The sequence below is a fragment of the Colossoma macropomum genome, unplaced genomic scaffold (genome assembly GCF_904425465.1).
Source record: "Colossoma macropomum unplaced genomic scaffold, Colossoma_macropomum, whole genome shotgun sequence".
Classification (NCBI taxonomy): Eukaryota; Metazoa; Chordata; class Actinopteri; order Characiformes; family Serrasalmidae; genus Colossoma; species Colossoma macropomum.
The window spans coordinates 17,007,449-17,031,449 of NW_023494793.1; the positions used below are offsets into that span (position 1 = coordinate 17,007,449).

The 24,001-nt window shown below is 39.3% G+C and overlaps 1 protein-coding gene across 1 annotated transcript in view; it reads left to right on the forward strand.

Annotated features, from left to right (window-relative positions):
- The window catches only part of LOC118813373 (ERC protein 2), a 205,342-nt gene that overhangs the window by 110,755 nt on the left and 70,586 nt on the right, over positions 1-24,001 (forward strand). Inside the window, exons 11-12 of the mRNA XM_036578670.1 lie at positions 16,696-16,780; positions 21,936-22,082. Of these exons, the coding sequence (XP_036434563.1) occupies positions 16,696-16,780; positions 21,936-22,082 (232 nt within the window). The remainder of the gene's footprint in view (positions 1-16,695; positions 16,781-21,935; positions 22,083-24,001) is intronic.

Below are 24,001 nucleotides of genomic sequence, written 5' to 3' on the forward strand. Positions count from 1 at the left end.
AAAGCAGCTGCAACAGTCATTAGTGTATTAGGCCTTATTTTTGTGTGAAGGTGTGCATGTGTGAATGTGCACTTGTTTTTTTGAAGTGCTGTTTTTCTGCGTGTATTAGGGAGTACACGTCCATATACATGTGTCTGTGTTTGCGCATTCACTGGATGTGTGTGAACTTGCTGGACGTGTGTCTGCATTTCCCATAGTGGTGTGAATGATGCTGGCTTTTATAGAATTTGTCATGCAGCCAGTGCAGCAGCAGCAGGAAGCACTCCACTCCTCCACTTCTGCAGAAAGAAAGAATGAAAGAGCGAAGAAACACATATCTACCCTTCCTCTCTCATTACTGGCGAGCAAGTGCACAATTACCTAGTGATTTACAGATTGGCTGGGTGGCTGTGTTAGGACAACACACAGAGACATACACTCAGACATTGGCATGCACACACACACATACAGAATGATTTAGTGTACTGAGATTAGAGCCTTTAGTGCCAAACATGCAAAGGGTTGTGGTTTTTTTCTATACAATTCGCTGTGGGGGGTCCTGGAAAGTGCTAATATGTTGATGTCAGGTATGTCATTTTGTGTGAGTGTGTGTGTGTTCAATCTTAACTCCTCAGTGCCCATATGGACTATATATTTATGCATGTATGGACTATATCTGTTTTTACCATTGATTTTTTTTATTACCGGTCTAAACAGCCATTAAGTACAAAAGTACAAGTTATCAATTTTCAGTGTCAGAAAAAAAGCTAAAAAATGTACATCCCCATTTCCAAAAAGGTTGGGATGCTGTGCAGAATGTAAATAAAAATAGAATGCAATGATATGCAACTCACATAAACAATATTTTAAAGGAAAATACTACAAAGACAACATATCAAATGTTGAAACTGAGAAACTTTATTTTTTTGAAAAATATATGCCCATTTTGAATTTGATGCCAACAGCTCATTCCAAAAAAGTTGGGACGGGGGCATGTTTACCACTGTGTTTGATCACCTCTTCTCTTAACAACACTCTGTAAGTGTTTGGGAACTGAGGAGACCAATTGCTGTATTTTTGAAAATGAAATGTGTAAATGAATTTCAGCTGCTCAACAGTTCAGGGGTCTCCTTTGTCATATTTTTCATTTCATAATGCACCAAATGTTATCAGTGGGTGACAGGTCTGGACTGCATGCAGGCCAGTTTAGCACCTGGACTCTTTTAATACAGAGCATTGCTGTTGTAATACATGTAGAAAGTAGTTTGACATTGTCTTGCTGAAATAAGCAAGGCCTTCCCTGAAAAAGACGTCGCCTGGATGGCAACATATGTTGCCAAAATAGCGTCCATGATTTCCAAAAAGAATTTCAAATGTTGATTCCTCGTACCACAGGACACTTTTCCACTTCCCCTCAGTCCATTTTAAATGAGCTCGAGTTTCTTCTTTGCGTTTTAGACACCTCTCACGGTGTAGCCACATTGAGCCTGTGGGGTGGGAGCTGCACTCTTTACACAATTTCTTCTAACCTTTCTAGGTCCCAGCATGGTCCTACCCGGTGACTGTCCAATTTAGGGCACCTGTCTTTCTTTCTCTTTGGGCTGTAGACTCATACGGGCTTCCCTACTGCAAAGTGCTACACATGAATGTACAGGTCATAGTTCCTTTTCTGTCACATGCCAGAACTCAGCAGTTGCTTCCTAGCACATGTGTGTTTGTGTCTATGTGATCTTGGAGCTGCTGGGTACGCTCTGGGCTTGCTGATTCTGGTAAGGTGTCTGGAGGGTTACCAAAAGCTAGTTCCACAGGGGTCCTGATTTCCCTCCTCAGCATTAGTAGGGCTGGGTTACACAAGATTGAATCTTGGACTGCAGAGTACAACACCATGAGGACCAGGGGCAAGTGCTTGTCCCAGTCATGCTGGATGTAAGAATAGCTAGCTCCTCTGCCAATGTGCAGTTAAGCCTTTCCACCAACCCGTTGCTCAGGGGGATAGCCAGCCGATTGCCCTAAATTTGAACTTGCGCCTTTGGTCGCTATAGATGGACTGAGGAACCCCAAAACTTCTGAACATCCCCTCAACCAAGGCATCAATGAAGGTCTTGGCCACTTAGTCTGGCAGTGTATAAGCCTCTGAAATAATCCATGGCAGACAACACAAATCAATTTCCCCAGCAGTGCAAAGGAAACGGGCCTATTATGTCAACTCCAACCTGATGTATGGGCTCGCCCACTGGGAACTGCTGCAACCGGGCTCGGGACTGCCCTTGGGGACAAGTGACAAGTGAATTTGTGGGTCTGTAGCTGCTCTAGCCAATGGCCACCTGCCCCTTAGGCTCTCTGAAGGTCATCAGCCACTGCAAGGAGGCATGATCTGAGCGTAGGGTGAAAGGCCTGCCACACAGATAGTACACAAGGTGTCTGATAGTCAAGACAGCGACTAACAACTCTTGTCGCATGACACAGCTTTATTCATTATTATACTGAAGCAGGCCACAGCCCTTTCTCTCCATCAGGCCACTTCTGCAAAAGCATGGCATCTACCCCCTCACTACTAGCATCTGTGTCCAGGATAAAGATCAGGTTGGGGTCCAATTGTGCCAGGATAGGCGCACTCGTTAGGGCTTGCTTCAAGATCTCAAAAGCTGACTGACAGTCTTCTGACCAGTTGAAGTCTTGCTCTTTCTGGAGCAGCTTATATAAGGGGGCAGTGATGCAAGAAAACCTCACACACAAACTTCCTGTTATAAGAGGCCGTCCATAAAAATCTCTTCAGCTGTCTCTCTGTAACAGGGGTGGGACACTCAAGTATTGCATGTAACTTGTCTTCAGCAGTACCAATTCCTTCCCCTCCTATGCACTGCCCCAGGAAGATTAGTTGTTTGCACAGGAATTTGCACTTCTCAGGGTGCATTTCCAGTCCTGCTGCCCTGATTCTTTCTAGTACTTCCATGCACCAGAATGTGATCCAAGAAAACCAGACACTCTTGTTGTGGGACCCCTTCTAGCATCCTTTCCATCAAGTGGTCAAACATTGCTGGCACTTTGCAGAGCCTGAAAGCAAGAACTTTGAAATGCCTCTGCTTGTGCAGAACGCTGTTTTGGGTTTAGCCACTGGGGACAGTGGGACCTGCCAGTACCCACTTCTTAAGTCTAAGGATGAAAACCAGGTGGATCTTCTTCATCCACGCAAGGAATGGGGTATGAGTCTTTGTGACCTCATTGAGCTTCCTGTAGTCCACACAAAAGTACCACCCAACCCCTTTTTTGGGAACCATGACTACAGTTGTTGCCCAGGAGCTCTCTGATGGCTCAGTGATGCCTGTGCACTGCACTTTTCCAAGGCTTGGTCTGCAGCGTTCTGCCGGCCCAGGAGACCACTGCCATATTGCCTTCCCAGTGTCGATGTTGTGCTGTACAGGGTGAGTCTGCCCTAACTCCTCCTCCTCAAATGCAAAACAGTCCTGAAATTTTACTAAAATCTGCCACAACATATCTTGCTGCTGTTCGTCCAACTTACCAACACACTTTTTCCATGGCTGTTATTTTATTTTCTCCCCTGTTAGGTGGGACCAGAGTCACTAATTTTTCTCTTGCTGTGCTCACAATGCCCTTAGTGGTGGGAAGAGCTCTTGTGGGTGGAAGAGCAAGCATTCTGCTGGCTGCAGCATTCCTTGAGTCATTTTGGGGACCAGAAATGGCACTGGGGGAGGACGACGTGGGAGATCAAGGCCTTATTGCCCTGTCGACTGCTGCAGGTTGCTTTTCTCTCTGGCTAACCTGCATGTAGGGGAGGATCATCGCAACCCTCCATCCCAAACCCCATAAGTCTTTGGAGGTTCTCCCCCGGGACTTGGGGAAATATCCCCCATGCACCCCTGCTTCACGATGGCTTGCTGCTTTCTTTTACCATCTTTGGGAGAGCGTACTCTTCCCCTTGGCCGCAGGGCCTGGTTTTTTGCAGCATCTTGTCCCCCCCACGGCCTCGCCTCCCTCTGCTGCCTCCAAGCATACCCACCCTTTTCAGCTGGGGGCCATGCCCGACTCTCACTCTGTGTTTCAAGTGGCTTCATCATCACTGCATGCCCCCTTTGAAGCCCAGCATGGCATGGCAGGTTTTCCTTGCACTATTTCTCAAAAAATCGAGGTCTAGATTACACATGTCCTGCACCTCTGCTATCCAGACTAAATGGCTCACAATTTTACCCCTGACTGTCAGAGTCAGTCACCCTCTTCCATTCATTGACACTAACTCACCAGTCACGGTGTGTAGGTGGACTGTCGTATCCTCCAGCTCAGCCCCCACAGCAACCACATAGGGTCAGGCCACCATAAAGGTTGAACGAGTATCCACCAACACAGTGCATGGAACTCCCTCAGTGTGGATGGAAATATGACAAAAATCAGATGAAGATGTCCACCCCACCACTGCCGCAGTAAGTTTGCCATTTTTATCTTTAGTCCCAGCCTGATCCGGACTCACTTGGGGTATGCCGGACATTGATAAAGGGGCCTTCAGCATCCCGCTCACTGCGACACCAGCAAGTTTCCCGTGGACTTTCCCTTTACTGGGCACACCCTGGCCAGGTGCCTAGGCCAGCTGCATGAGCAGCACGCCCCTCTGGCTGCATAGCAGTGGGAACAGTCAGTCTGCTGTAACATACTTGACACATCCCCCACTCTAGCTGTGGACCGATCATAATCTGCACACTGCAAAACCACTGACAGCATCATCTCCCTCTCTAACGCACACTCCAAAGCCTCTTGCAAGTTACATGGGTGAGCTAGTTCTGTGTGAACATGGAGCTCTACTGGGGACAGTGCTCTGATAAACTGGGTAACTTTGGGGCGGAATGTGAGCATAAGCCCGTCTGGCTAACATTTCAATATCATTAGCTAGGGCCCTCAATGACTCCTTTTATAGTCTACAGCAGTTACACAGTTCGGATCACAAAAACTCAGGCCTGTGGCATGCCTCAGATGGCACGGCCTCGCGGTTAGCTTCGGCACTAGTAAGCGCACTACCGCATGATTATCTCCCTGTTTCCTTGTCTCTCCCAGTGCACACCCAGCTAGTCTGAGTCTCACTCCGCTGCAGCTGAGCACATGGCGATGTCTGTTCACCGCCATCCTCCCCAATTTTCACTCGAAGCCAGCAGTCCATCCTCCATTCCCTGTGTTAGCTTACCATCTAATGCTAGTGGCTGAATAGGCAATATCTCCCGGTGTGAGTTTGTAATGCCCTGACACCAAATGTAGTGTTCCGCCGCTGTGGAAGGAGACACAGCACAACTAAGGACTATTAAAAGCTGTCTCTGGCTCCCATCTTGCCTCACAACTTTCCTCTCCACTCTGGCCATGCTCATTGTTCTAAAAAAAAACTAAAAGAATGCAGTAGGTGAATTAGCTTAGTTATTTCCACCTCAGCCCAGAAATAAAATCTTTAGTTAAGCTAAGCTATCACAAATAAACCTTCTCCAGTACCAGTGCCTGCTGCTTAAAAAAACACACAGGATTATTGGAAATGTAAGATATCAAAATATACATCTAAGCATCCTTCAATAAATGGCCAAACAGAAGATTAACAGCCGCAGGTTCATGCCTGCCTCAGAATAATATGTAAGTAGGCAGTATTTGTTACGTTTGAGACACAGACTATGTGGCAAAATTATGGGTTTGTCAAAAAAAAGAATTTTAAATGTGCCTCATCATCATAAATACTGCCGGCTAATCACTGCTTATTCACTGAGAAGGTGAATAATAACTTATTATGTTTTAATTAGGGTTTAATCAAGTAATGACAGGCCTGTGTGTGGGTGTGTGGATGGTGAGGTGGGAAGCAGTTGGGGAAGTTGTTTCTTGTTTTTTTTAATGTCTTTGTCTTTTTATGTCTTGTCTGATATCTATCCCAATTTTACATCCAAACCGTCCTCCTAGATCTGCCTCCTGTTTCCCCTTACCCAACTGCAGACCTCCCACTGCTCAGCCCCTCCCCATTTCTGCCTCTCCTAAACCCTGGGGTGGCTTTATGTGGGATATCTTTGGAAAGTGAGTGGTCCTCTGGCATGTCTTTCATCTGTACAGGCCAATATGATTTAGCATGTGGCTATATGGACTGTTAAATGCCTGCTTTTGATTAATGTTTGAATCATCTCACAGAGAAGCATGGATGATAGCTTCGCTGCTTACACTAACCAGGTTTTCAGTCACAGCTCAAAGACTTTAAATTTCACAAATGTTCATAGAGCATATACACAGATTTTACTGGTGAAGATAAATTGTTCATTAAAATACCAAAATCCTCAAAAAGCATAGAATTTTAAACCGAGGAAATGTTTTAGCTTCTTTGATAGTGGTTTGGTGGAGGCATTTAACAAACTGAACGTAGTCTTACAAGCTTTAGGGTGCATCTCTACTTAAGTACTATAATGGCTATATCTATATGACACTATACTAAAATAGTGTCATGTAAAAGTAATTTAAAAGCAATCCCCTACCTATTCACTATTCATTATTAGCACTAGAAAAGCTGGCTAATGATAATGTCAGTTTTTTTTTTCTGGCTGTATCTTCTGCATGGAGCACAAAATTGCTAGTCAATTCAAGATGTAGATGCTTGATGTGGAGCACAAATGTTCAGTAAAGCACTTTTGAGGCAGATTTATTTTTGGCACTGACAGGAGCATGGCCTGATTTTCAGCAATGTTTTCTTGTTCTTTTGTCTGAGTGTAAGTTCTCCTCTTCCATTATTTGTGCTAACATGAAGATAGACAAGAAAACTTCACTGAACGTATTATGATTTTCCTTTTTTATAATTGTTTCACATATTGAGTGTGTGTGGGAGGCAAGTCTTAGAAGTTGGAGTTAGCATGTTGAAATTTTATATTGATTATTTCTCATTTGTAGCTGAAAATAAGTTTTGGAAGTTAGACTTTGAAACAAATAAAAAATAGAAGTGCAGACTCAAACCTTTTGATGCAGATAATTAAGTACATAACTAACTATGTAATTACATTTAACATGATGTCATGTAATGCAAATGTATAGCAAATCAACAATTAAAACCCTATACTTCTAAGGGTTGAGTATTCCATTTTTCTGTTTTCAACAATGACTGGATCTTGCACAGAGCACACCTTCATATGGAAGTGGAGGACATGCTCAGCTGCGTAGAGGCTGATGTTTGTTATGCTCGAGGGGCGCTGAAACTCTGCTTGCCTTTGTCTTTCAATCTCTCCTTTCCTTTCCACCTCCTGTTGTTTTCTTCCTTTTCTTTCTCTCTCTGTTGCACCGTTTGTCAAATCTGGAAGAGGTCATACACTGGCCACTCTGTCTGTGTTTATTTGATTGTGTCTGAGTTCAAATGTGTGTACATGCATGTGTATCTTTCTGCATTTGTGTGTGTCGGAATGTATGTGAGTGTACAGCAGATGTCAGCCTATATGGTTGTACTGTATAGATCAGGCCAGTGCTGACTACATACTGTTTGTGAATTCCTTCTTTTAGATACATTGCTTCCATGTAACTGTGCTTTTTGGCAAGCAACCAAAGTATCGGTGCTCAGGAATACTAATAATTATTTTGAAAATATTTTTGGTATCAATGCATGCCATACCCAGAACCTGCTATGTAATCTTTTCCACTTGCTGCAGTCCACTCTTATTTGACAATCTCTTCTTCTGACCTTTTTAATGACTTGTCTCTCCTGGCCCCAGTTTGACTTCCAGGTTAGTAGAGTCAAGTTTGAGCTTAACATCTAGTTCTTTCACAAAATTCTAAATTAATTGCCATTATGCAACTTATTGTTTGCCATCTTCCCATTTCCTGACAAGCCTCCCACTTGGGAAGTTTATTGCAGTACAGTTGCTCCAAATAAGTAATAGTGTAATTTAAATGCTTTGAAAAACTTATTCAACATCAAGATAAACTGACCAAATGTTCTGCTTACCACCATCATTGTTATCTTCATCCGTTTAGCCTGAATTATCTGCAAGTTCTCGTCCCTTAATTTATTGAGCTTTGTAGATTAGGACTTTCAGGGGCTGCATGATGTAGACAAAATATCATCCAGCAGTTGCATTACTATATATTACAATTACGGTGCGCCTTTCAGTGTACTTAACACAGCAAACCCTTGATGTGACATCATTTAAAATTGTCGTGCATTATTATTTCCACTTATTAGAAACACAGAAACACTCATCTGGAGTATCTTTCTTGGATTTGTCTTTCAGGTGCATCTCTACCAAAGTACTTTATGTCCGTATCATTATAATGCTATACTAGGACTGGATGTTGTTAGCAAGTTTATGATTCAGTATGTTTCACAGTACAAGCTTCACAGTATGATAAAGTGACAAAACACACAAGATGTACAACATTAATTTTTGGCCCATGTTTACCTTACATTAGGGATTAATAAATACATAAGGTTGGGTGGACTGTTAATGATTTTTAAATTAATGTTTACCTTCATTTTTAAGTTTAGCCAATGAATAAATAAATAAAGCTGGGGATATTTAGAACTATATTACAAGTGCAGTTCACTCTGAGGTGCTGATCACAGGGAGAAAGAAGAGTGAAATTTCTGCATGTTTAATCATAAAGGCAGCAGTACAGACACTCAGTAGTCATTTTTTGGGTGCGTATGCATGTGCAAGAAAAATGTGCATGTGGCTGTAAAATTATCAGCGAACAACAAGATGGTCACTAACACGTAGTACATACAGCACAGTAACATTATTTGCTTTGTTTTTAACAGCCTTAACTTAAATTTTAAAGGCTAAGCGCTAATCACAGTAGGCTACAAACTAATAACTCACTACAACTGCAAACTAAATAGTATCTGTAAATGAGAAACTAAATTGAGTACACAACTAATTAAGGTCCTAAAGTTTATAGATGCCTTAACAGCAGTAAAAGATACTGACTTCATTTATGCACACAACAGCACACAATAAACTTTGAAGCTCATTTGTGTCTTGCAGCTCATTTGTGTATTGCAGCTCACTGCTATACCAGTATTGCAAAGGCCAGTATTGCCATAAGGATTAACAGTGTTTTCTGCAGCCCTGGGCCTTTCTCATACACTCCCTAGTCCTCTGCAGCCTGTTGCCTGCTTCTGTCCAATTTTCAATTTGCAGATCAGACTGATAACTGTCTTTAGGGGAAAATCATAATCTTCTCCTCTGTAGTTTGGGCAGGAGTAAAGATGAATGACTTTTTAATTAGCCTGTTTACATTGGCCTGTCCTGAGAGTAGGTAATAATGAGTATTGAGAATTAGAATGTCAGACACCATGTGTTTGGAACACACACATCTTATAAATACTTACTGTTCCTTTTGAACGCAGCCCAGTCTCTCTGTCTGACTGTCATTCTTTGTATCACAAGGATGATCAGGTTGCCTCTTTGTGTCCAAAGGTAATATGTAGTTTAAGGCATGCAAACAATGTGGTGGTCTACCACTATCTGACTGTTACCCATCTCTTGACCTCTATGTTGTAATAGCAAATCTACTTTTTAAGTAGCAGTGATGTGCAGTTTCAGTCAGCACTGGAGGATGGGTGCAGACGTGTGTGTGTGTTGTACCTCAGGGAGATGGATAGCAGGGATGTTCAGGAGGTTGTTGGCTTTGGCTAGCGGTGTTTGGCTGCAGTAATGTCTTCTTGGCTGTTGCCTCAGTTTGCCTCCAAATGTGTTTCCCACTTCAGTCAAAAAGAGCATCTCCCAAAACACACACACACATGCACACACACTCCTCTGGTTAAACAGAGATCAGGGCAGGCCACTGATAGGGGCATAAAATACCTCCTCCTTGTTCATAACATTTGTTTTATGATAAACTCAGTTCATCAGTACAAACACTCCCAGCATTCCTCTGCCTCCTACAACCAACGTGCAGTATGTCAGTTGTACTGTTAGAGCAAACTGATTAGCAAACCTCGCAAAACCACATTATCTTCCTAGGGTCTTCCAAAATGTGTAATTAATTTCTTCATTTAACAAGGGTAAGAATGAGTCAGAAGGTTGGGTAGTGTCATGAGGCCTTAGCTTTGTCAAAGTTCAGCTAAAGACTCCAAATGAGAGAACAAGCTTAGTACTTTTTCAGCCAGTAACTGCTTGTGTTGGACAGTTGGTGTGTATATGTGTTCAGCTGGAGGATGTTCTCACCAGGAAATATAAAAGTGACCTCCACACCTCACACTTTAACAACTGTCAAGCACTACACTTAACCTAACAATGATAATAAAGATGAGAGACATTGTTAAAAGAATAAGATATTGTTAAATAAATAAGAATGTGATATTGTTTTAACATCAGTGTGGAAAGAAGCAGTTTGGCAGCTTGAACTATTGAGGACATAATGGTCCTTATCAGATTATTACAATGTGAATAAATGTGACATAATGGTTTGAGTTTCCATTTTGTTTTGTTATGACTACAACACTGTGCTGTGGGACACTCTGAATGCAGTTTGTCTTGTTTATTTATTAGTTTCCAGGCTTATCAATTATTTGTTTATATCCATCGAAAGGATCCTGGTAATGACTTGAAAACTAAGGAAAGTATATGTGCTCAAACATTAGTGGGGTAGACATTAGTGTCTTTGCTTTATATAGGTTGGTTTTAGTCATTTATTTAGGCTAATATTTTATTTTATATTTCTCCCTTTGGATTATAGCTTGAAGTGTTCTAGGCATAGCGTGCATGAGTTTGCACAGCTGATGGTCAACCAGGCTTGTTGGAAATTTCCTTTTTGGATGGTCAGAGCATCTCAGGTTTTGAACACTTCTTGTGTCTTTCCACTTCTTCAGTACATTTTTCACATTTGTTTTTGGTATCTGTAATCTTTCTCACAGACGTTTTATTACCACGAGACAGTATTTTTGGACAGATTTATTCAACTCAGTTTTCTAAAGCAATATCCTTCAGAATGTTAATGAAAGTTTGAGTCGGGTGTGTTGAATGGTGGCTTTCCAGGAGTAGCATTTGGGATCTCTGGTTTGAACATGATGTGTGTGTGTATTTGTATTAGTGTCCTAACATTTTTTTAGGCAGGAGGTTAGTTGAAATGTTTTTTGTTCATTGTGAAGTTGGATCCAAGGTAAATTCCAGTCGAAACAGCTTTTAAGTACAAATTAGTCATTATTCAGAAGATATTTATAAGAATATTAAATATAAAATAATGCACTCACATAAGTAAGGGAAAAGACAAAAGAAAATTAAGTGAAAAAAAATCCAAGACCTGGTAGACCACCAAAACTGTCACCATCAGAAAAACAGTAATCAAATCTTTGAGAGATTGGAGAAAATCAAGCTCCACTCTTGCTTCAGAAAAAAAAAACCTGTTCATCCATACATGAGGAGGCATCTCAACACTATGGGTCTGAAAGGATGTGTGGCTGTCAAGAGGCCATACCTGAGAGAAGAAAATAGACAAAAAAGAAGAAAGTTTGTTTGCAGAACAATAGACTGGCCACCTCAGACCTCAGACCTCAACATCATTGAATGCATTTGGGATTTCTCGTATTGTTACAAACAGAAAGTGCAACCAACTTTGAAAACTGAACTTTGAAGATGTAGAAGAGTATCCCTGCAGATTAGAAATACTGAATTTAAGTCTCCTGAATAAAATGAAAGCTGTGATGCAAAGCTTGACAGACTAAATACTGTTGTAGTTGTACAGGCTTCTGTAAGTAAATTTTGTAATTTATTCTTCTCTTTTTTTCTTGGCACTGGAAAATTCGTAGGTCATCAGAAAAAAATATATGTAAAGCTATTTATCTGTACAGGAAATATTTGTTAGTTAGACAAAACACTGACAGCTAATCAATCCTTCATTTAATCAAACAGGAGCTGCTGATGAAATTTGGCAAATCTATGAAATGACTGGAGTGCAGTGAGAGGTCAGGAACCACCTGGAGTTCTTCTAACTATATTCTTCTAATCAAGATATTAAAACATTTTATATGAACAAAAAAGTATATTTCTTATGTTTGTCTGTTTTTCTGTTTTTGTGTTTTTATTCTAATGTTATATAATGTTTTTTACTGGGAAGAACACACTTACTGCTGAGAAAAATAGTTTTTACTCAGTTATAAATAAATATAAATAGTTTTTCATAGCTACCTAAGACGTTTGCACAGCACTGTGTACACACACAGTGCCAATGCAAAAACCCAACATTCCTTAACACTTTGAAGTATTTACACATTCTTTCCACATAGTTTACACATAGTGTAATTTCTGAAATTATAATACTGCTGAACTTATCTTCTGGAAGCAACTGTCTTACAACATGAGCCCTGTGCAAACAGAAATAGTTCTGCAAAATGAGTACTGTGGGTTTTAATATGTTTTGCTAAGTCTGAGTAATGGCTTATCATGTTTCTTTAATTGTGGCTCGTGATGGGTGCTGTGATCTCTCTTATGTCAGATAGATCTTTAACAATAAAGACTCAATCTTAAGTCTTTGATGTCTACATCAAAACGTAATTGTGGATTTGTCGTAATGGATCACGATGAATGTGTATTTGTGTGCACACATGCTCACACACATTTCTCTCTTACATAATATGGATTCCATTCCTCCAAATAATGTATTCCAAATAATGTATTCAACCTGTATTCAACCTGACATAAAAACATTTCATGGGGGTCAGTGTGGTCCATGATCTGTGAACATCAATTCATGATCAATTCAATATATATATATATATATATATATATATGTGTGTGTGTGTGTGTATAGTTTATCTATAAGAAGTCAGTTCATTCTCGTGAATTTACCTGTTGAATCCTGTACAAATAATTTAAATAAAACTCTTTTCAAAAATTGTACATACAAATGTCACAGCTATCCAAATAGGCTTAAATACAGCTTTATTTATTAATTCATTTGTTTCTTTGTTTGTTTGTTTGCTTTTGTATGTGCCTACTTACTTACCTAAACTGGACTGGATAATTGGGAGAGTCAGGAGAGTTGACCAATGAACCCATAGTGTTTTGTGCCAGTGTTACCGTGGTCTATCCTATGAAAATCTATGCAAATAAACATGTGAATGCACATACAAACTGTAAAAGTTACAACCAAATCTACAGTTGTAATAACTGAAGGATTAAATCAGCAGCACCATCCTTCAGAGATATAGCCCTGATTGGCTGGTCAGCTAATGAGTCTCATAGAGGGTAGAGATTAGCCAGTGAACATTTGGTGTATGGTATATGAATCTGGCACTGGTTGACACAGCAGGCAGAGTTCTACAGAGTGAATTACTTTCAGCATTTCTCACAAATACAGCACATTTCATACATGAATCTTATGAAGATGAATAGCAATGGCAAAAAAGCAGACAAAAAAAGTAGATGCAGAGAAGGCAAGAAAAACAGCATTTGAGAAGTATGCAGTATCCAAGCAGATGGGCAGAGAGAAATGCTGACAGTAACATATTTATAAAGTTTTAGTTTGTAGAATATTATTTGTCATGAAGATGACACTTTGAAGATAAAATCTCCAATTTTCATTTTATCAATAGCTGGTCAACTTGGCTATTGCATTACCGCAAACAAAAAAAGAGTATGAAATGAAGAAAATGAAAATGCCAGATTGTAGAAAAATTACCTTATTTCAACATAGTTGGGAGTAAAAAGTTTGCTTTTCCTTCTTCTGCTTCTTTTTCCCTCTTTTTATTTATTTATTTATGTTTTGGAAGAGGGCAATGTTTGTGTTTGCATGGCAGAGACATACAGTTTAGGGTGGGTTAGTCAACATCATGTAACTCCAGGTCTTAAAATGTGTCACATGTTTTAAAACAGAGCAATAAAGTTAAAAGCCTACAGTCGAGACAGGGTGTGTGGAGTCAGTGTTAAACTTAAAAAATACATCTGCAGTGGATTATGGTACAGTTATGTTTTCTGTCTAAAGGAAATGAAGATATACCACCCCAGTGAAAAGAAGGCCACCACCCAGTGACAGTTTATTTTAATAAATCATTTGTGCACAAAAGCTAAAAACATTTTTATACATTTAAATTTTAATACATTTAAAAACTAAAGCTCCAGGTCATTCAGAATCTTTATATCTTTTTTATCTCATTTTTTGTCTTTTGTCTTAAATTACAACAGAAAGCAATGATGTGCAAATTATTTAAATCCATATTTAATTGAAAATAGTACAAAGACAATATGTCAAATGTTGAAACTGAGAAATTGTATTGTTTTTTGAATAATATCTGTCAATTTTGAATTTGTTGCCAGCTACACCTTTCAGAAAATTTGTGACAGGTTTGTTATGGTTGGTTATGTTTATCACTTTGTTGAATCACCTCTTCTTTTAACAACACTCTGTAAGTGTTTGGGAACTGAGGAGGCCAATTACTTTAGTTCTGAAAATGAAATGTTTTCTCATTCTTGCTTGATATAAGATTTCAGAACAGTTTGTGGGCCCTTCATCATGTCTTTTTCATCAACATTTTTGCTTCATAATGTGCATAATGTTTTCAGTGGGTTACAGGTCTGGAGTACAGGCAGGCCAATTTTACTTTTACTATAGAATCATGCTGTTGTAATACATGCAGAATGTGGTTTGGCATTGTCTTGCTGAAATAAGCAAGGCCTTCCCTGAAAAAGACGTCATCTGGATGGCAGCATATGTGGCTGTTTACTAAGCATTCATGAGTTTGTATGAGTGTATTGTAACTGTTTTAATGCATATTTTTACCGTTCTAATTCACTTTCAGAACAACATTAGAGGACATAAAGAACATAAAATGTTACTAAAATGTAAATGGCAATATTACTAGATTGTGCAGATGCACACTCAGTTTCAAGTCTTACTTTACTATTTTTTTTTCCATTGGTTGAGTAACATTATAAAAGTAAACTTTAAGAGAATAGTCAATGGCTATAAACAACCTTTCAACCAGTGGCTGCTGTATTTATATACTTTAGTCAATGTGCAATGACTAGACTGTTTACTGTGCTTCAAGACAAGACCTATGAAAGACAAAACAATACATACATGTACTAGTATTTGTCTGTGTAAAGGCATGCCTAGCACCATTTCTGGGTTCTTCTTGCATTTAAATTCAAATACGGTGGGACACTGTATAGAATGCAAATAAAACAGAGTGCAATAATTGAAAATAGTAATAGTACAAAGACAACATAACAATATATAACCTGTATATATTGTTCAGCTATAATGGTGCCTTTACAGATGTGCGAGTCATGAATACAATATGCACTAATGCGCCCCTATACCATCATGGGTGCTGACTTTTGAACTGTGCGCTGATAAGTCGGATGGTCCCTTTCCTATTTTAACTCAGAGGATGTGGCATCCATGATTTCCACAAAGAATTGCAAATTTCAATTTGTTGGATCACAGTACACTTTTTTATTTTGTCTTTGTTCATTTTACATGAGCTCTGGCCCAGAGAAGACAGCAGTATTTCTGCATCTGCTTCTTTCTTCTTTGCATCGTTGAACTTGCAATTGTGGATGCAGCGATGGACTATGCTCACAGGCAGTGGTTTTTGGAAGTGTTCCTGAGTCCATGCAGTGATTTCCACTACAGAATCGTGTCTGTTTTTAATGTAGTGTCACCCGAGGGCACAGCCAGCCAATATTGGTTTTCAGCCTTGTCCCTTGCATTCAGAGATTTGTTTAGATTCTCTGAAACTTTTAATTATATTATGTACCCTAGATGATACAATCTTTGCTATGTTAAAAAAATGTTATTTTTGAGTTCTGCACTATTTACCAATGCAGTCTTTCACAGAGTGGTGAACTCCTCCTCATCTTTACTTCTGAAAGCCTCAGCCTCTCTGGGATGCTCTTTTTATACCCAGTCATGTTGCTGACTTGTTGTGTATTAACCTGATTAGTTGTAAGGTGTTCCTTCAGATGTTTTTTTTAGCATTACACAACTTTACCAGTCTTTTGTTGCCCCTGTCCCAACTTATTTAAAGTATGTTGCTGGCATCAAATTAAAAATGGGCATACATTTTTTCAAAAAACAATAGCATTTCTCAGTTTTGACATTTGATACGTTGTCTTTGCACTCTTTTCAATTATTGCACTCTGTTTTATTTGCATTCTATACAGTGTCCCAACGTATTTGAATTTAAATGCAAGAAGAACCCAGAAATGGTGCTAGGCATGCCTTTACACAGACAAATACTAGTACATGTATGTATTGTTTTGTCTTTCATAGGTCTTGTCTTGAAGCACAGTAAACAGTCTAGTCATTGCACATTGACTAAAGTATATAAATACAGCAGCCACTGGTTGAAAGGTTGTTTATAGCCATTGACTATTCTCTTAAAGTTTACTTTTATAATGTTACTCAACCAATGGAAAAAAAAATAAAGTAAGACTTGAAACTGAGTGTGCATCTGCACAATCTAGTAATATAGTACCATTTACATTTTAGTAACATTTTATGTTCTTTATGTCCTCTAATGTTGTTCTGAAAGTGAATTAGAACGGTAAAAATATGCATTAAAACAGTTACAATACACTCATACAAACTCATGAATGCTTAGTAAACATTAATAATAATAGCAGTGAGCAAATAACACAGTGATTGTTGTCCGAAACTAAAGGCACAAATCCAGTCAGATGCAGTTAGTCAGATTCTGTGTTATGTGCAAAAGCATATCTATAGGGCATTGAAATACATCTTATTGTCTCCCTTAACACTGTTTTGCAGGCAAGCAAAGGAACAAAATAAGAAAATGGCAAGTGCAAAACCCACCCAGCTGGGAGAAATGAGACCGTCTGATGGGCCTCCACAGGTGAGAGGTTGTCTTTTTTCCACTCACTCACAGATACACACACATTGCCTTTATTATTCTGTCTTCTTATCACAGTTATTTCTTAAATGAAATATAAAACATTGATGTATCTTCCATTCAGTGTGTGTGTGTGTGTGTGTATGTGTGCGTGTGTGTGTGTGTGTGTGTGTGTGTGTGTGTTTGTGTGTGTTTGGTTTCCCTCTGTGCACATATGGTAGGTATTCCACAGCCCCTTCAAATCATCTTTGCTGGCGTAATCTAAGTAAAAAAGACAGTGATTTAGTCAGTCAGAAATCAACTCCATACCAGCCACAACTAAAGCATCAAAACAACTTGGGGAGGGAGGGACAGAGAGAGAGAGGGAGAGAGAGTCTGATGTTACAGGGTTCAAGTGGATCCTTTAAAAGACTTAAAAAGTCTTAAAATAGATATCTAAAATTTAAGGCCATTTTTACTACTAGTGGTAATAAATTTAGGGATGTCCTGGCATATTTTAAAGTATCAAGTATCAGCTAAAATAAGCCTGATCTCGTTCCAATCATTGTTTTGTTTTTGCGCTGTGTTTACAGTGTAGGTGCACTTTCAGAAGGTAATAAAGAGATTCAGTGTTCTCCAGTGTGGATCTCCTTTAAGGTGGAAAAAGAGAATTTGTAATATCTGCTGTGCCCATATTTCTACTAGGTTTGAACAACCAGCTTTCGTCTAACCACGTGAAATACGTAAGTCTTTTGTCTAGACATGTAAAAAGTATGTGGCTATTTTAGTCTGTTTTCAGCTATTTGTAGCAAGTGACATGTCGCCAAAACTATGTATGAAATACAGAAATCGAAAACTATCACCGTACTGCACTGCTTCTGCTTTTTAACCGGCATTATCATAAACAACGTATTCAAAACTGAAAGAAAGGAGAATTCATGACTGTATAAAATGGTTGTTAAACTTAAGTAGTACACACAAAAAAAACACAATTTCACAATGTATCACCATACACGTATCAAAGATTTTACTGCGTGTTGACTGGTAAATAGTAACAGAACATTATGAACTTACTAAAAATGATTTTTACTGTGTTATAAATTGGCACCCTAATTTACCTAAATTGTGCAGCTGTTATTATATTTCATATTATCTATGAAAACACAAATGTTGGATTAGACTGAATATCATATGAAAGGACTCCAATCTGATTGGAGGGCGAGGCAGGGCTGAATCAGGACATCTCTAATTGAATTATAAGATGGTTCCTAAAGAAGAGGTCATTTTATACATTAAAGTAATTCAGAACAGTCAATCAGCCAAAAACGTCACAGCAGACAGTGGTCCTGTGGAGTTAGAGGACGACAAACTTGATAAAGTCAAATGAAGTTAGTTGACTATGTAACGGTAACGCAATCTCTAGCCATTTATTGAACCAGTTGGGTTGAATAAAATGGACATTAATACACAGTTCTTTGCGCTGCTGTGCGGTTTGCATGGTAAAAAAGTATTAGTGTAAAGTAAAGTGGCTATGCAAGGATTTGTGGAAAGTGACTCCTTTGTTTGGTACAGCTCTGATTTCCACGTGCAGAAGTCTTTGCTAAAATGAGGGTGCTTTCTGATCTCCCTATCTCTTAACCCATCAGGAACCTGGCTGAGTCAAAGACAAATAATAAAAACTTCTGTGTGTGTGTGTGTTTGCCTCACTTACATTCACAATGGCACATAACATGCACACTCTACACACACACACAGTGCAGAGTGTAGCTGCATGGGAGAGAGATAGCATCACCTACTGATCCTCTTGAGTGTGCCACTTCATCTTAAACAAACACCTCTAGCAGTCCGTCTAAGCCTTCGCTCTTGGCCTGCAACTCACATTATTTCTGCTTGGCTTTACAAGTATATGAGTGACTACTTTTGTACCGAATATTCTATTTTTTAAATGTTGTACTTTTTACATACTAATTTGGAGAATGATTTTGGAAAAATAGCGACTTGTAATTTTTCTGGACAATATTGCGATTGCTATTTAAATGTGGTTATTTTCTATAAATTATTCTTCAGAACAGCACATTTACTTTTTCAGACTCAAATACTGAATATAATCTGCCAGGCTGCTGGTTCAAAAGCTCTGTACTATTAGGTTGAATTCCCATCTTAAAATTTATAAAGACAGTATTGAATAATGTGGGATATAACTACAATTGCAGCTCTTGTGATTTGAAAACTGCCCTCTTTCAAATTTTGAATATAATTTTCAATATAAAAATGATTTTAATTGTTCAGCAGCATACTTCTCCTCTTAACTCACAGTCAGTTTCTTCAGACAGACTTGTACAAGACATATATGGTCTACACACAAGACTTTTTTGAGATTCCGAATGAAAAACAAATCCTCTCTTCATTTTAGCCCGCATGACAACAAAGACAGCTTGGGAAATGACTCTGTGTTTAGGTTTTGGCCTGTGCCTATTTTTTCTTGATTACACCGTGACAGCTCCAGATTCAGACCCGTATTTGTTCAGCACGCGTTCACATGAGATCAAATGTTCAGATTTTCTGACTTGTATGACATTGCAATAACTTAATCATGTCTTCAGTCTTTTATTATGGGCCGGGCCACATACTTTAGGCCATAAACAATGTTAAAATGAAAACCTTAATGTGATAGAAGTTTATGGTTCTTCAAGTGAATGTTAATAATTAGCAATCAACCAGAACTATTAAACTTGATACTGAGCTTTAGAGTTAAATGAAACATATGATTTTAATATTGACTTAGTATGTTAGAATAGACTGAATGAGCTCTAAGTTAAGGAGGTGGGTAGAACAAATTAAAGAAATATGGATGTGGCTGAAATAAGACTTGGTTGTACTGAAGTGAGAGTGACGTGTGTCACTTTGAGCTAAGCTGTTTGGAGTGCTTGGCCCCCTGTCATTGCTTCTACAATGTCAAAAGCAGATCTGTAAAATCTCCTTCATTATTTGGAGGAAAACCAGCATTTTCTCACTCTCTGCCAGTTTGTTTAGCTGATTATACTCCCTCAGATTAGGCCTTAACCGTCAGATTACATAATTACTGAAGTCTGAGACGAAGGTGCCGAATGGCCCCACAGCCACAATTATCTCTGGTCCCTCTTATTTTGGGGGGTTGTGGGGAGTGATGTACCAAGGTAGTATAGGCACCAAGGTTGTGTTTGGCATTTGCGAAAGCTTTCGCCCTCTCCAACCCGCTCCTCAGTTGGTCCAGCATTACTGTTTGCTCTGTTGATCCGGCTGCATTGGGTTACAGCTGAGCTGTCAGGTCCAATCAGTGTGCCGGCCTCGTGATGCACACAACCTGACTGTGTCACTCCCACACCAGGGACCCAACCTACTGCTCCAATTCTGTTTTTGTTTTGGTTGCACTTTTACTCGTTTTACCTTGGGGTGTGTGAGTGTGTGTCTGTATGTGAAAGGCATACTTTGTGATGCGTAAGAGTATAACGGTACAATGATACATAACACATTTTGTTAATGACACTAGTGAGGTCACAGACTTGTTCAGCAATAGCAGACGTTCACATTTGCATTGTTTCTTAGTTGCAGTTGTTTCAATTTTATAAACTTTCTTGCGCAATATCATTTAAACATTTGCACAGTTCTAAAAAATATATGGATGTATGACCATCTCCACCTGAGAATTTTTTTCTTATTAGCTACACGCATTGCATTGTAAAAAAAAAAATTAAAAAAAGTGAAGCCTTGCTATTTGAAGCCATATTGAACCTGATGCCACTGTGAGCTGAAGGAGAACAGCAAAAGTTAGAAACAAAATAAGGTGCTAATGTAACCAGTTTTGTATTTTTTGTCTCAGACTGCAATTTCATTTAATTTGCAAACGAGTCAGAGCTGTGTCGTGAGTCGGTTACCTACTTGCCATGATATTGTGTCTATGTTTCTGTGAGTGTGTTTCTGTTTATGTGTAGTCTACATTTGAGCCAAATTCTGTCCGTCTTTGTCCAAAAGCCAGACACTCAAAACAATGAGTGCTGCTTCCATACATTTCTTTCAAAATTCACCCATAAGTGATTCAGTGCTCTTTCTTACTTCTTGATCTAATCTGCCCATGGGGGTTTGCCTTCTAATCCTTAAAGAAATAGTTTGGTGAAAAATAAATTTACATGATTTACCCCCATATCATAAAAGTTTGGGGTCCTAAATTTGAATGTTTAGTTTTGCACTGGGGCTGCGAAGCTGATGTAGCTAACAAGTAATGGAAGCTTATACTCCACCATTTAGCATTGTGCGCTTCATAGTTTCATGCCTAGATTATCATACACTTCTGACACTGTATAACATACCAATATCTAGACATGTCTAGATATCTAGAGACCCATAGCAGCTCTGCTTTCACAAGCTCTTACTAATCTGTCATGGTCTGATCACGTGTTACGTTCCCTCCCTGCTCAGATGAGAGACACTTAAAGTGTGAATGTGTGGACAGAGGAGTGAAAAAGAAGAGAGGTTAAGAGAAAGTTTCCTTTCTTTTAAAAGTTTACTTTCACATGTTCTTTTCCTCTAGGTGTGGAAGGATTTATTTTCTCTCCAGTGTATAAGTGTCTTGGTGTGGACTTTTTTAACCCCCTACTACCCAACACTCTTCGTTCTCTCACATTATATGATTATAGTTCACCTCCTTCCTTTTTTTCCTTAGCTTTTTGCACTGGGAATGGAAACAGCTGAACAAATCCTTAATCTTTAGAAGTTTTATTTTCTCCTATTTTGCAGCTCCTTTCAGCAAATATGATGTGCTTTCAGAGCTCTCAGTGAAGTCAGAAGTCTGTTATAACATTGCTGTCATAACAAATTCTCTCTTTAAAACGGTAACTCCTTAGGAGAAGGAAAAAAAAACATTCTTTAATGTATTAATGTTGCTATTTTATTCCAAGTTATTCTGGATAATTTCGTTTAGTCTTTTCATCTTGAGCCCTTTGCATAATGTTAAGAGCAACTGTCAGTTGCAAATAAAAAATAAAATATGGAGTTATGAAATTTTGATATGACAGTGATAATCATTTAAGCACTGCACCTAATTACATCTGAACAGAATTCAAGAGTAAAGTAACCCAAGCCTGAATGTAATTATATTTGTTCATGTGGAATGCTCTGCCATGTTCCCCCTCCTTTCCTCTAGCTTCATACTTCCCAGGCTTCAACGCAGGAGACAGCTGAGCAAATCAGAGAGCTGGAGCGAGCTCTGAGAGAAAGCATGAACACCTCTGCTCACAGAGAGGCTCTGTGGGCTCAGGAGGAGCAGGCACATGCTCTAGCACAGAGACAGGTACACACACACAGACTGGCGAGTGCGGGAGGGCAGAGGCTTTACATGGTTTCTGTGGAGCATGAATGACCACATCTTTTCCTCAACACAATGTCCAGTCCTCCTCTCCAGGAATGCCCACTACTTACATTTTTTTTCAAGCTGTGGCATGCCCCTCTGATTCTTCATCTATAAATCTGCAGCTCCAACACACATACTCACACACTTTACATCTTTAATCACTTCTCCGAACTCTCTGTTTTCTCTTTTTTGAATTGCAATTATATTCCTCCTTATTATTATTGTGTGTATATATATATATATATATATATATATATATATATATATATATATATATATATATATATATATATATATATATATATAGTACGCAAGTTTCAGTCGCACATACACAGTATGTACAGCTAAAGCAGTGAGCAGTGAATATAAATTGAAATACATGTATGCAATATTGTGGCATCCACAACATGCTCTGTGTTTCAGAAGGGGCTTTTGGGGCATGGTATGCAAAGCTACACCACGTGCGCCTCCCCCCTTCCGTTAAAAGGACATTTGTTGCTGTTGTTTTCAATGTTGTCATTTGTTAGTTTAAGATGTGGCTATGTGTTGACTGTGGGTTAGTTAGTGTGGGTTTGTGTATCTACCATAAAGTGAAGTTGTATGGCCATTGGTCAGCTTCACCACTATTTTTGCTGCTATTCAGTAGTGCTGGTCTGGGCATTTCTTGCTGCCTGTCAAAGTGCCTGTTCAATGTGTGTGTGTGTGTGTGTGAGAGAGAGAGAGAGAGAGAGGGACAGAGAGAGAGAAAGTCCTGTTAGGCCTTCTTTCACTGAACTCTCCTATACCACTAACCTGATTTTCCATCCCTCTCTTTCAGCAGCAGCACAAATTGCAGTTTCCTCTCTCTAAGCCGATGCAATTGCATGTACTCTTTGCTCTCTTTAGCTGCAGCTGGGTGATTATTTCTTTCCATTCAGGTTTTTTAATTAGACGCGTGATTTGGGCCGTGCTCTGTCTCCTGTACTTTCTTTTTCCACGTGTGTACGTGTGGCAGGTCCTTCCTCATGCTCCTCCTTGCATTGTGCCACTGTGTGCTTTTTACTCCACTGACTGCTCCCTGTCTCTCTTTTTCTCTTTCCCTCCCTTGTGTCTGATGATGTCTTCAGTGCCCAGCTGTCCTGGGTCAGTTGTGAGTGCTGTGGCAGTGTTTGAACTTTGCATTTATCCGTAAAAGGACTTTCTTTTCTGGTCGTTTTTGGAATGAATCAAGTTTCCTGTCTTCTCCACTGTTTCCACTCATAAAAAGAAGATGCAGATGAACTGGAGTGACCTCACTCTTTTAGCCTCTCACACACATACTTACACTCACACACAGGCATGCACTGCACAGCTAGCAGAGACATACAGTTAGAGTATAAGTGCTCTGTTGTGTAAATCAAATACTAACTCAAACAAATAAGCAAGCATTTCTTGTACTTCTGCATGTTTTATGTCTGTTTTGAACTGTTTTCTCTATACATCAGTCAAGATACTGTAAAAATACTGTAAAAAGTGCAAGATTGGATATTGGAGGAAATTAAGAACTAATCTAATCTGATACTTAAGTGAAATAAATAAGGTCACGTGATAACAGTAGCTTTAATTAATGGTAGCATTAGAACAAGTTGCTAGAAGTCTGCTATCTGACCTGAGTCTGACAAGGCCTGACACACTATCGGGTTTCTGGCCAGGTTTGGGACGTTTTTTTCACATGCAACTTTGGGCTTGGATTGTGCTTGAGTGTATGTAAATGTCACACACTTGCATTTTTTGCCCTTCATTCACTCACTCTCTCTAACAGAGTCTAGTGTGTGTACAGCAAAGCCTTTCTTGCTGACTGTTCTCCATGGACGATATGAAAATAAAGCTTGCTAAAGGGG